The 14,029-nt window shown below is 41.2% G+C and overlaps 1 protein-coding gene across 2 annotated transcripts in view; it reads right to left on the minus strand.

The window, feature by feature from the left end:
* The window catches only part of ADGRD2 (adhesion G protein-coupled receptor D2), a 381,222-nt gene that overhangs the window by 26,063 nt on the left and 341,130 nt on the right, over positions 1-14,029 (minus strand). For both annotated transcript variants that reach the window (XM_086919969.1, XM_086919967.1), the window contains 2 exons: positions 12,885-13,032; positions 12,198-12,256 (listed from right to left, as the gene is read on the minus strand). In XM_086919969.1, coding sequence (XP_086776095.1) covers positions 12,198-12,256; positions 12,885-13,032 — 207 coding nt within the window. The remainder of the gene's footprint in view (positions 1-12,197; positions 12,257-12,884; positions 13,033-14,029) is intronic.

Below are 14,029 nucleotides of genomic sequence, written 5' to 3' on the forward strand. Positions count from 1 at the left end.
GCTATACGGTCTCTGTGTACATATTTAGGTGGATGTGTTTGTTTGAGTGTTGATTTACATATTGTCCAACTTTCTCTGGGTTTTTTGATAGGAAGAAGACGTATACCTTCCCCCTCAGTGGACACTTAAGTATCTTAGTTTAAGATATAGATGTAACTCTCTAGTAGTACATTCCTGTTACTTGTAAAGCAATATATCATATGTGACTGCAGTAGCTACTTTTATCTAAGGTCCTGAAGAAAGCCGGGCTAAATGTCCATTAGGCTGAAACATGTCGACCGTACTGCACAGCGCCATAGGTCAACTTTATCACCTGGCGTGTTTTTAACCCTTGTCACTTAGCCTCCTGTGTAAACGCTATCTGGAGTCTGAGTAGTCATTTTTATTCACCTTCACCACATAAGCACTGCACTTTTTTCATACCACTTTAGGATGTACGTTATTAGGAGAACTCCTGACATCTTGTCCGTACCGACACTTTACGGTCGGAGTCAGCATGGTATGATCAGCAATTTCCACGTGATGTAACACTCCACCTGTGTGGGGTCTGATGGAAATTGTCTCAGCCTTCTGTCATCCACAGTTGCTGTTCTCAACAACTTCTTCAACGCACCCACCTTCTCTGTTTCACAGTAGCTGTGGTAGTTATACACCATTCTCTGACCTGGTCTACTCTTGTGTGTTTTGCATGTGTCACCACCTTTAACACGAAAAGTAACCAAATAAAACGCATAATTAACCACCACTGGGAACTCATTTCAGACGACATCCTACAAACTGACCCGCCATTACATGCTTTCAAAAAAGCAAGTAGTGTCAAAGATCATGTGGTGCGCTCCTTCCTCAAGACACCAGAGGATCCCACCATTACCACTCTGTGGAATCTACCTCCGATTGTGGGCCACTTTAGATGTGGCAGCTGCAAAGCATGCAAGAGCACGATCCAGACAAAAGAATTTGCATATCGTCATCACAAAATTCCGCTTAAGACACATACTAACTGCAACTCTGTTAACATTATCTACGCCATTCTATGTCCATGTCAACTGATATACATTGGCCAGACTCAGCAAAAAGCAAAAGTGAGGATACTCCAACACATGAGTCGAATCCGATGTCAAGTACAAGGCGCACCTTTGGTTGACCACTTCTCAACCACAGGACATACACCGGAGAGTTTAAAATGGGTAATCATAGAAAAAGCCACACTCCGACCCCGGGGTGGGAACATCTCTAACATCCTCAATACCCGTGAGCTAAAATGGATGTTCACCTTTGACTCGATTGAATCTGGGCTTAATGAACAAGACAGCTCTTTCTCCCAATTAGCCACCCTGTCTTGAATACTGTCTCATTCAAAGTACTATGGCCTTTACCCGCATGTGTGAGGTACGCCATCACTGTCAAAGTCATGGCAATTCTATGTTCATACTTGATATGATGGTTCAAATGCATGTACTACCTATTAGTCACAAGCTCAAAATAGGTACAGTGGATTTGTAATGTGGTCTTTACCCTCGTGGGAGAGGTACGCCACTGCATGGTTATTATGTCATTTAACAACAACTACCTATTAGTCACAAGCTCAAAATAGGTACAGTGGAGTTGCAATGTGGTCTTTACCCTCGTGTGAGAGGTACGCCACTGCATGGTTATTATGTCATTTAACAACTACTATGAGTTCTAATTCATCCGAAAGATGTTTTTATTAACATTGTCATTAAGTCATATATTGTTGTATATCTGAACAAGTCTGCACCAGATCGCATTCTGTATGCCACATTAATGACTACATTGAGGCGAAAAGTCACGCATCCTAATTGTGTTCACTACCCTATGAATTATCGTGCACACAGCACCCTAGTATGTCTAGTATGTTCATTAAATAATGACGTGAATAACGGCGGCATTTGCCGCACCCCAACGGAACCAGGTACTCGTCGAATTATCATGAACTATGATCACCCACTGGAACTATCGTGCATGCAGGATTGCAGTTGCTAGGTTCCCTGTAAACTAGTAATCCCAGGTAGTCTTTCTACTATGTTGAGCTGAGGCAGTAATCACCACGTGACCCCGTTACCACGGTGATATTCTGAAACCCGGAACTCTGCGTCGCCATTGCGACTGTGAGCAGAGACCAGAGCAGGATTAACTCCGTGACCGGTAAGCGGGTTCAGACTGAGGAGGCTTTTTCAACTCTTAAGCGACTCGTCAAAGTGCTTGATCGCTAACGCAGCTTTTCCCTCCCCCGGTGTTTAGACACAGCTCTTGACCCACCTCCGCCTGATCGCCACTGAACACGATCTCCGCCGGACGTGTCCTGGCTACGGCGTGTAGGTGAGTTCACATCCCGTTCCATTGGCACCAATCATTTTGATCATTTCTAGTGTTTCAATGGTTCCCTAATCAGCGCTTCTGCCCTGTATTTGTAGTAGTAGTAGTAAAGCTTTTATTCGGCAATTTTGCCATAAAGCCAACATAAAAATACATTTAACATAAGTCATAAAAACAAAGTTACATCTATTTAGAAAAATACAGTGCAAATGGATGTACAGTCCCCATACAAAATCCAGTTATTTACAATTCACATTAGATTATTTGCAATTCATAAGAGAAACATTTACATTTTACATTCATGGCGATATACAGACCTCATATTAAAAACAATTGTATAAAATTTATAAATAATTAAAAGCCAGAGTTTAAAAAAGACTTAGTGTCTATGTTTTAAAACCATACTTTTTCCTTATCAAGCAGATACTGAAAAGGAATCGACTGACTCCAAAAACTATCAGGCTAATAGTCGAGGATCTAAGTAATCTTTCTGCCTCTTTATATGAACATATGCCCAAATTTTTACAAAGGGGTTTAATCCATTTTGTACGTTGAACTTTATACAATGGGCAAAAAAAAAGGATATGTGCCTCATCTTCCCTTTGCTTCAGGTCACACAGTTTACAAAATGTGTCATTTCTGTTAGAATTGGAATTTCCCCACCGGGAAGTATTGGCGTTTATTTGAAGAACCCCGTACCAAAATTGAAGATACAAAGTTTTAGCCAGGGGTGGTTCCACCTCATTCATAAATTGCTCGAATATGGGGATATCCTTAAATTGTAAAAACTTAATTGATAATGAACCTGTGGCATGATTATGTATATTAGTGTTCATATAATTCCAGAAAGCAGATTTTACCTGATCTTTACAGTTAGGTTGCATGGATGTTGGGTTTTTCCAAAAGTGTGAGAGACCCAGTTTAGTGAGCCATGCAGATATATGTCTCAGCCACTTGATTGAGTTGTAAGTGTCCAATTCCATGATTTCCAGTAATCCCGCTCTATAGTCTGCGAGTTCCGGGGTGGACCATATTCTTACCCAGTAAATCAGTGGCCTCAGCCAACATAGATAGTCTGTACGTTTTAAGTGTTTCAATGGTTTCCTAATCAGCGCTTCTGCCCTGTATTTGTTAGATTACATATTATCGATGGTACAAGGGACCCCCGTGAATCCGTGGAAACATACGAACAACGTTTGGGTTACATCACGTGAGTCTCTCACCATTGTATTAGTTAATACAATTACCTCCTCCACCCCTTTTTAAATTCAAAGTATGTACCGGTTGAAATTTTACATTCTAACCTTACAGATCCTTTCTCGAAATTGACCTCGAACCCACGTATCACCGGGTCCTGTCTATACCACGTTTGTGGTAAGTTTTACTTGTCAGGCATTTTAATATTAGCACCAACTAGTGTCAATGCATTCAATTTGCAAGTTGTTTTTCACCCCTTGCTCATAACTTCGCTCGGGTGATTATTTTAAAACCAGCAGTAGTTCTCACTGACTCCTCAAACTGTCCACCCCTGCTGATCTAGCCTATCCTCAATTGCTCTCGACCATTTGTTCTCCATTGTGCACTGAATAGTTGTGATGTTTTAACGCCACTCAACTACATGTATTATGTGCGCTTTGCGCTAAACTCAATTACGTGCATTTTTTGCGCCAAGTCCCAGCAAATCTGGCGGGATATTATGTCAACCCTAGTCAATCCCATGATGTGGGTGATGTGCACTGTTTTCTCAAGTAATAGTAGGGATATATTTTCCCGTGTTTGTAATATATACATTTATATACCAAATAGGTTACGTGTCCCCCACACTCCAGTCCTGATGAAGACCCCACAGCAAGATTAAACTAATGTCTGCGCGTACAAGGGTCGAAACGTCGACATCCGATTGCCTTTCACCGTCAACTCCACACCCCATTGGTTTCATTCATTGAACATTTGGAGTATGATTTACGTCTAAAATAATCCGCATGAACCTGTCGGTAACTTTGTGAAACAAGTCTCAATTGCTGTTTTTACCGTCACTTAAGAATCTTCTCTCTTTCCTTCACCAAATCCCATCACTATCACACTACCCTCCCCGCTTCTACCTTTGGGGCACTGTATTTAACCACTGATTGATTATTCTGTAAATTATGCATATTCAATATATCATCCCATTGTGAATAAAACAATGTGGACTGAAGTTTTGTTGGTTTGATTATTCTCATTTCTTTGGTTAATGTCTCCATATTACTGGGACCCCTTCCCTTTACTCGTTTACTAACCCAGGTCCCCGTAACTTTAACTGGGTCAACCCCCCTATCAATATTCCTCAATCAACTAAAAAAACAACCATTTTGAGCGGGGAGGACCTGGAATAATTGAAAAAGGACCATACGTACGTGGGAATGCACCAGCACATTGTGGGTGCCATTCCAACTAATCCAGACAAGCATGAGGAGCTCAGAAATAAATGACTCCCCTCCCCCATTTAACCAGAAGGCAGTAGAGTGACAGAACCAAGTGAAAATATTTCAGTGACCAATTATAGATGTACCAGTCTTAAGTATCTAAGGAAATTGGGTGGCAGACAACCAGTAAATCCTAGCTGCAGCAGGCTATACTCTAAACCGTTGTAAAACCAGGTGAAGTGACTCCAACATGGCTGTACATGTTTAAAAATGCATCTAAGAGAATAATAGGTGGAAATCACCAGATATGGCTAGACCCCCATGTAGTAAATACCTTATGGAGCTGTTGCAGAGTGAGAAGATTAAACCGGGAGGAATGGAGGAGAGGTCAGATATTTCCAAAGAGAGGTCTTCTGGAGGGCAGGTGCCTCCCACTCACTTTGCCTTTTGAATGTCATTAGCATTTGAGCATCTTCTGACCTGCGCCTGCAGTTCTTGGATACCTGCCTCATACATCTTAGCTCTCCCTCTGGAATAAACTCTAGTTTCCCACTAAAGACTCCAGGACTTCTACTGGCCATTTGATCTTCATTAGGCTTCCTAATCTTGAGAAAGATGTGGTGGTCCTGTTAGTGGAAGCCTGTTCAATTTCGGTGAGTTGTCTCAGCCCTTTTTGAACAGTGCATGAATGAATATAGGCTTTGTAAAGCGCAAACTTAGCCCGGGGGCATCAAGGTGCTGCGGAGAGGGATCAAAATAAGAAATATCCGTAGTTAGCAGGGCTTACAGATCCGGACAGGTAAAGAGCCAGGTCTTCAAGGCCCTACGGAACGAGGAGTGTATTTCCAGGGTGGAAATTGAGGGAGGAAGGCAGTTCCACAGGTTAGCTCCAGTCACCGAAATGGCTAAGACTAAGAGAAAAGCTTGCAGAAAATATTGCATTGTGACCCTTGCATCTTTTCTGGGTGAGATTATTGATATGTTCCCTCCTTTCCCATTTCCTTTCTTATTCATTTAGATGGCGCATCTTCTGAAGGGCTCCAGTGTCCTTTCCCAGTTACGTCTCCCATTGCACCTAAATAGTAACACATGGCACCTTCCTATTTGAACATTATTCAAAGCATTGAAATGAAAAGGGAGAAATGAAAGAAAGAGTGTGCAGTAGTTAAATTGGCTTGAAGCCCTGTTATAAACTGAGGACTGCCTCTCTAGCAGCTCCCTTCATTTCCATCTCTAATCTTTATCTTGTCTTTTTTAATATGAATATGACCTGTATTGGCACCCTGCTGAATTCAGACAATATTGGACAATAAATAGAGTGGTGCAGTTATCCGTCATCATATGTTTCACATAAAGTAAATCCTGCAGAGTCTCACTTCACCATTGTGGACAAGGAGTTACTGATGAGTAAGAAAGAGTTTGAGGAATTAGTACATTGCCCGAATGGTATTAAAAAAAGAGACTGTGTATACTGGTCATAGAAGGCTACAATTCTTCCAGTATTCATGACCTTCCACAGACCACCTGCTACAATGAGCCTGGGCAAATTTTGTCTGCTCACTGAAACTTCTTCCCTGACAGAAGAGTCAAATGCAGTTTTTATCACCTAGTCGCTTTTGCAATCCAACACAGATTAATTCTTGTCAATCAATATCATGTATCCTGTATCATCAGCTTTGATGTTGAGTCTGTTGCCTATAGGGTCTGTGTAACAAAGATCTAGTTTATCTCACACATTCTAGTATATAATGTCCTCCTTGAGGAGTCATGTAAAATGTTGATGAATACGGAACCCACTTGACGGTGTAGGGAGTACTCTCCCCGAAATTACTTAAATACCACCCTACAAGAAGAACTCTAGGATAAGGAAATGAATAGAGTTCGAAATCCTTATTTGAGAAATCACTGACCTCTGGAATTGGCTCATATATTCTGAAACGAATTACCTCTATGCCCTGAAGAAGTCATTTGGGTAACTGTGCCCCATGACGAAATACGTGTTAGCTTTGGTTTTATCTATTGGCTACGGTTTATATGAATTTGATGAACTTTGAAGACTAAAACTATGATGAAAAATTCTCTGATGCATGATGAGAAAAGAAAAATAAAATAAAAGGAATTAATTCAATGGACTCTGAAGGAATATTGATTTGACTGTGGTCATCTTTTCTCTTGAGACTATAAGAAACTTGTTTGTGCTCGGGAACTACTTGTCTTTTGTCATTGAATTCTTTGTCTTCTCAGAGGATTCCTTTTGGGGACGCAGGTGGCCGCTTTCCCCTGTTCCCTTGCGCCTCTTTACTTGGAGAATACTGTATTAGTTGTTATTGCGCAAGTATTACCCAGCCACTGTTTGTTTTGTCATGTAAAATGTTATGTTGTCAATAAAAAAATTATAATTCCAGACAACTCATGTACACATAGCGATGATCGCCATTCTTCATCTTTGCATACTGTCCAGGAGTTCCTTCTCTGTTTTTAAAGGAATTCACCAAAGCCTGAAAATGTCAGCTCTCTGATATTAAATGTTGCTTTTCTATAATTGAGCTTGTACGTGATTTACCGGAATCCCTGCAGGACTGCCCTCGCGTGGTTTGAATGTTCACTTTTAGTATCAGAATATATTGTATGTTTACTCTATTGGGTTGGTCCCTGGAGAAGATAGCCTGGTCTCATTTCTTATTAATGTTTGAAGCCTTGATGCCCCTCCTGGCAGCCCATCACCCCGGAAAGTGGTCCTCAAGGAGGCAGGCCACTAAGATGCAAACGTGGCAGATGGACTACTCCACACCTCCCTCACTTTGGAAGCATGACCAGTGCCCTTATGTTGGAACTATCAATGTTTGATGAATTTCTGTGTCCTGGAGGCATTGGGGGATTCCAACACTCAGGTAAGGATCTTTCACCTTGATGTAAGTACACACCTCAGTGCTTCCTCTCTGCCAGCCACAGCCAACACTTGCTGACAACATCCCCTGCAAATAAATATTCAGGCACATACTTGGAAAGGGGCTCAGTGATTTGAAAAGGACAATCACTCTTTTGAAGAATGACTACCATCTGAGAGACGACAGCCAACTGAGCGCCACATTTACCATGTTTCATCCAGCTCCAACTCCCCTGTATGATGGTTTTAAGTTTACAAAATGTAAACTACAAATATTTTGATGCCTAGAAGTAAAATGCTGCTCATTTCGTGCTTTTGAGCTTGATGATGTAGTTGAAACTCATCGTTTTTACAAATTTGCTCTGTGTGTCATACTGTTCACTACTGCCCTGCAGGGGCCCTGCCACAACAAAGTCAAGCAGTAATCACTGTTCACTTGTGTGATTGGGGAATGCAAATATATTTAACATAGATGCCAACGCTTGCTCAGTATTTTAGTATTATTGTTGTTTATAAAATAATGTTACTTTTTATTTTTTTGCCTGCTTTGAACATCTTACAGGATGCTCAGTCATCAACAATTCTTTTATTCTGCATCCTCGTTTTTTTATCTTACCTGCTTCCTGATTACTAACCATGGGCATAATACTACAACAGAGCTTCACACTCTGCAAATTGCACTCTGATAATTGAGCAAATCAACAATATCCTCAGATGCCTCCAATTTTACATGCTAAAAAGCATATAACCAATTCACAAAAGTGAACTTTTTCAATCAAATCATGAGGCAATGAGGGAGGTGATGATTTTGGGGGTCCCCCTAACCTAGGGGGAGAACCAAGCAGATGCCATAAACAAAAAGCACATCTTGTTGAACTTCGGTGGTGGTCCCATCTTCTTAGGACCACCCGAGGCACAGTTATTGGCAAAAAAACAATCCCAACCAAAGGCCCTGCAAAGCATTATGGGACGAGACTAGCAGTGGACAGTGAATATTATACTATCCAATATCAAAATAATTCTACAAAGAGCTGCAGTTCAACTAGTCGTTACTAGATGTCCCTCACGAGGCAAATGCAAAGCATTACAATTATTCTTACATTAAGCTGCAGTTCCACTAGTCGTTACTAGATGTCCCTCACGAGTCAAATGCAAAACCATTGAAAGCTTTTCATCAAGCATTTGCATTTGACTCGTGAAGGACATCTAGTAACCAGCAGTTGAACTGCAGCTCTTTGTAGAATTATTTAGATATTGGATACTATATAATATTCACTGCCCACTGCTAATCTCATCACATAATGTTTTTCATGGCCTTTGGTTGGGATTGTTATTTTTGCCAATTACTGTGCTTGAGGTGGTCCTAAGAGGATAGGACCACCACCGAATTGTTCAATAAGATGTGCTTTTTGTTTTCAAGGCATCTGGTACTCTCCCTAGGTTAGGGAGGATCCCAAAATCATCACCTCTCTCACTGCTTACTAACTTTTCAGTTTCACTTTTGTGAAAGTACTACATGCTCTTTAGCAGAATTACACAATAACCAACCATTTTGGTTCATGTCCACCATCTTTAAATCAGACCACAGATCACAATGGCAGCATCACTTTTCCAAGTCCCTGCGAACCATATAGCAAAAATCAGACAAGACCAGCTCAGCTATTTTTTCACGTAACCTACAAACCACATTATTATTATTATTATTATTATTTAATTTTATAGAGCGCGTAGTCACCCGTAAGTATCCCAGCGCTAAAATCAGTACAACTAGGAGTCAGCAAGGGAAGGGGAGAGACCGTTTAGGGGAAGAGGTGGGTTTTCAATTGCTTCCTGAACCGTAGGTAGTTGGATTCGGTTCTCAGGTAGTGCGGTAAGGCGTTCCAGAGACGTGCGGTGTGAACCGAGAAACGTCTTCCTCCTGTCCGGGCCTTCTTAATTCTGGGGGTGAAAATGAGGTGTTCCTGGTCGGAGCGTAGGGATCTAGGGGCTTTGTATGGTTTGATAAATTTTTTTAGGCTTGGGGGAAAAAAAAAAGCCTAAACACATAAGACGACCATGCAAAAAAGACTTATGCAACTACAGCCAAAGAACATCTCCTGCTCACCGACAGAAGGGTCAAAGCACCTGGTGGCTCTTGCAGATCAGCTGTGCATCACTGCATCTGCCAAGAGGCGCATGGCGGCTCCATCTTGGTGGGGGTATAGAGCACCTGCAAAGGATGACCCTACATTGATTACATGCTTATGCAGTTTTAAAGATCTGTTTCATGTGTTTACTGAGACTAGATTTTTCTAGTAACTATTCTTTTTTTTTTTAAAGGTCACTGACATCCTAACACTCTTAGTGATTCTAAAATAATATTAAAAATATGAACATGCAAAATAAATGAGCATGAACCAGTCAAGTCTATGTTTTATCTCATTGCTGTTCCCGAACATTAGAAGGCTTTGGCCTTGGCATTTGGACAACTCTAAGTCTGATAGGCTGATGCTGTGCGCGCGGTCACATCCAGGCCTCCACCCTAATCTTTTTAGCCCAGGCCTCAGGTGTGTCGCCAAGTAACTTAGCGATAGTTCTGAATGAGAGCTTTGCAGAGCTTAGTTTGATCGCCCATCTACTCGCTGCTGACAATCCCCGACCACTGAATGCCAGGAAAAGGTTCCATTTGGAAATTGTATCAATGGATAGTGCGATAAACGCTGCGTTGGCAAAAAGTGTTCGACCAAGGTATGGAAGATCCATACATTATCCATGAGCCTATATTTCATATTAAGGCGAAAAAAGTTTTTTTTTAAAAAAGAAAAAAGTATGATATCTTCCTGATTACGTTTCTACAAAGTACTGGATTTTAATATTGATTAATCTTGAAAAAAATCAGCCATCTGTGACCCTTGTCCACTATGGACCAGCCATAAAGATGTAGAAACAAATATGCAAAGTGTGCTGTCTGTGTTGATGGACTTCAATATTTATATTGGATTTTTAATCTTACATCAGAGTTTTGTATAGATAAAGGGATTGCCAAATACTATAATGTGAAGGTTTCTAATTTACATAGCACTAAACTTTAATATATTAAATAGTGTTATTTTATTATTTATTATTAAATTGTTCTTTTTCTTATTATTTATTTGTTTATTCTAAAATCTGTAGTTCGTGTGAATTGTTTTTAATGGCGAAGGCGGGGCGATAAATGAGGCTTAAGATTTCTTCTTATTTTCCATTCTTAGTTAATAGGCAGGCTGTGGCGTTGTAAAGAATGTATAAACTTTACAATCTAACATTCTTATAAATAAAAAGGTAGCGCACTGAACCCTTCAGGGATGGAGAGCTGCAGGTGTAGAAATTATTGTGCAATAACAATCTTTGATATTGGAAGAATTATTAAAGACGGGTCTTCGGTAGTCAGCCTGGGTTATTTGCTATAGATGAACGAAAACAATAAATTACAAGTTAAAAAAAAGATTTCAATATTTTTATTGCCGATAAAGTATTTTGGGGACAATCTTCTGCTTTGCTTGTTCAGGCTATCCCAGTAAAGAATGGAGGCTGTGATTTAAGGCACAGTGTCTGCCACGGTTTTCCAGTGACCAGATTCTTAAATAGTTGAAGAGCAGGAGTAGTGGTATTTTACCACCTTCGAAAGAGGGAAATAGTGTTTGTAAATTTAAAGGCACGTGCTGCTTCCGGCTGGTAACATTACAGCCTTCCTCAACATATCTAAAGTAAATACCAGAACACAAACCGACGTAACAACACAATTACCCCACAGCAGAGCCCAACAAAAGGCAAAACAATGCAACACAGTAACAGTACAACACAAACCACAGCAGCCCCTCAACAAAATGCCACACAACAAATGTTCACAAACATTCTTGTCACACATTAGCACCTCCTGAAACTTGCTTTCCTAATATGGTGGTAAAAGAAGATGGCACCAACCACTGTCTTTACATTCGACCAAGGACATGGAGCAGCGCCAGCCTGAATGTTTTGTGTAGGGGCCCATCACATTATGTGGTCTCTGGATTCACACCTGTATTTTAGGCGTTCTCTAGTTGTTTTATTATTATCCTTGTTTTGGAATATGGAAGTATCAGGAAAGCAGGTGGCTAAGAAATGAAACCTGGAATAACCCCAATATACTTATGTTATGTTATGTTATGTTATTCACACTTATAACGCGCACAGCAGCCCGAGCGAAGGGGCGTCCTGGCGCTTTAACAAGGTACACAAAACACAACACCGATAAAAGACCAGAGAGGGGGAAGAGCAGAAATCAATTAGGGAATTAAACAAATAAAATAGTCTTGATGGCAAATCTAAACAAGGGGAAGGTCATCAAGAACCCGGATGTGAAGAGGAAGAGAGTTCTACTTTAGGTAGCCGTGAGAATATGGAGATTGCATGTCACAGAGAACATAAAAAAGTAGACAGAGGTAAAAAGCCTCACTAACAAGCAGCTCTCTGAAGAATGCACGTAATGCTGAGTTATTTACAAGTTTAATAGCTGTGGACTGTCTTTAGTTCTGAAATATAAAAAGAACAAAATGAAAGGCGTTACTCACCGGTTTCTCTGTAGACATTATTGATGAAATGCTCACTGGGTTCTTGGAGTTAAGGTTTCCTGTAAGGGACAAAGGAATACCGTGATTTTTTATTTAGATTGCTGAAAGTGCTTAATTTGAGCTGGTGGTTTGAGGTGCTTGGCACTGAAACTTAATTGTCAACACCGGCACTTATAACAGCTGCCACATGACAGCGCTGTTTGTATAATTTTTAGAGGAGCAGAACAGGAATTGTTTATTAATTCAGTGTACACTAAAACAACTAAAACCTACCGTCCAAGCCATTTTTGTAGCTTTGGTGGCCTGGAATAATCTGAGTTGTCACACTTTGTGCAGTAGTAGTTCTGTGGGTACTGTCATTGGCAGCATGGCGGTGGCAATGAGTGATGCACGCTGCGGGGCCTCCAGACTAGACCCCCATGGCACTTTTTTGATTATTTGCAAATTAAGCACTGAGCAAAGTTCCAAAGCACACCACAGGTTAAAGAAAGTACCACTCAACAAATTGTGCGTTTGAAGGGGATTATTGATCACGTTTTATTATTTTTTTTATTTTTAAGAGGGGGGGAAACCCACCCACATCTACAGGGGAGGGACCGGCTTCGCTGGCTCATAGTGGGGCTGTTTTTTGATTTTGGGTGCCAGCTCTGTCTGCTAACAGCTTTCCTCATTTGTTGACCAGCCTACCTTTCATGATGCCCTCCTTCAGTGCAGGTGAGCCGCTCTGGATTGGTGTAGAGATGCTGCTGGTAGGTGGAGATGGGCTCAGCTTGCCAATTTCCGATGACGTCGTGTTCCTCGGACTTGACAAATAGTTTATTTGATGAGAGCAGTTCTAGAAGCACACAAAAGCAATATGAAGATGCGTTTTACATATTTCAGACGATAACTTTCTGTGCAGCTCTTAAAATGATATATTTACAGTTTATTATTTGTTGGATTAGCAGGATGCAATACATGTATTTTCAGGGTAAGTAAATGGTGTTAAGGGCTTAATTTACGATTACCCCGTTTTTGAGAAGCAAGAAAACACACGGTAAAACCGGTAATGCTGGCTTTGGTATTTCTGCCCGCCATACCTACATCTCCACTTCAGAATGGGTGATAATCAGTGATAGAACACCTTTTCTCAGTTTTGCACTGCAGACCTCGGAATGTGCTATTTTTTTCATGCACCAACTGATACAGGTATTACCTGATGAGAAAAGTGCATTGGAAGGGTGTAGTCATGGCTGAACGTTTCCTTAGTTTATGCCTGGGATTGTTTTTTCACATATTGTCATGGCTGAACGAGCCATAGCGGGAACCGGGCATTTCCCCAGTGGGTTGCCAGGGTGGGGGACCAGTTCTGGGCCCCTGGGGGATGTTTTTGTTACGGGGCTGGCTATATCAGCCCCCTGTAGCAAAAACAGCTGAAACCAGTCCTAGCTAACAGCTCGGCCACACCCCTGCAGGGGTGCCGGCCAAGCAGTTTGCCAAGGCCTGTTTTGGTTCCCAGTCCGGCCCTGGGTTTAGTAATATTTACAAGTTGTAATCTCTGCTCGAATAATATACCTTATTTACACTGTACCTTAGGATGACCTGCAGAATTGGAATTAGGGGTGGGTGGAACACGCAGAGTTTTACAGAATTCAACGAAGCTACATAAAAAACCAGCAAGATTTCTCAGTTTCCCGAGCGGTGGAATTCGGTACGTTGCTCTGCTCACATTGATTTTTCGCACCGGGAACTTGATCTGTGCTGTAAAATTAGTGCGAACTGGACCATGCGTTGCACCAGGGAATGCTGCTTCTTTCTGCCTCTGGAGTAGATTTTCTATGCGAACAGCAGCT

Source organism: Lissotriton vulgaris, chromosome 5 (genome assembly GCF_964263255.1).
Source record: "Lissotriton vulgaris chromosome 5, aLisVul1.2, whole genome shotgun sequence".
Classification (NCBI taxonomy): domain Eukaryota; kingdom Metazoa; phylum Chordata; class Amphibia; order Caudata; family Salamandridae; genus Lissotriton; species Lissotriton vulgaris.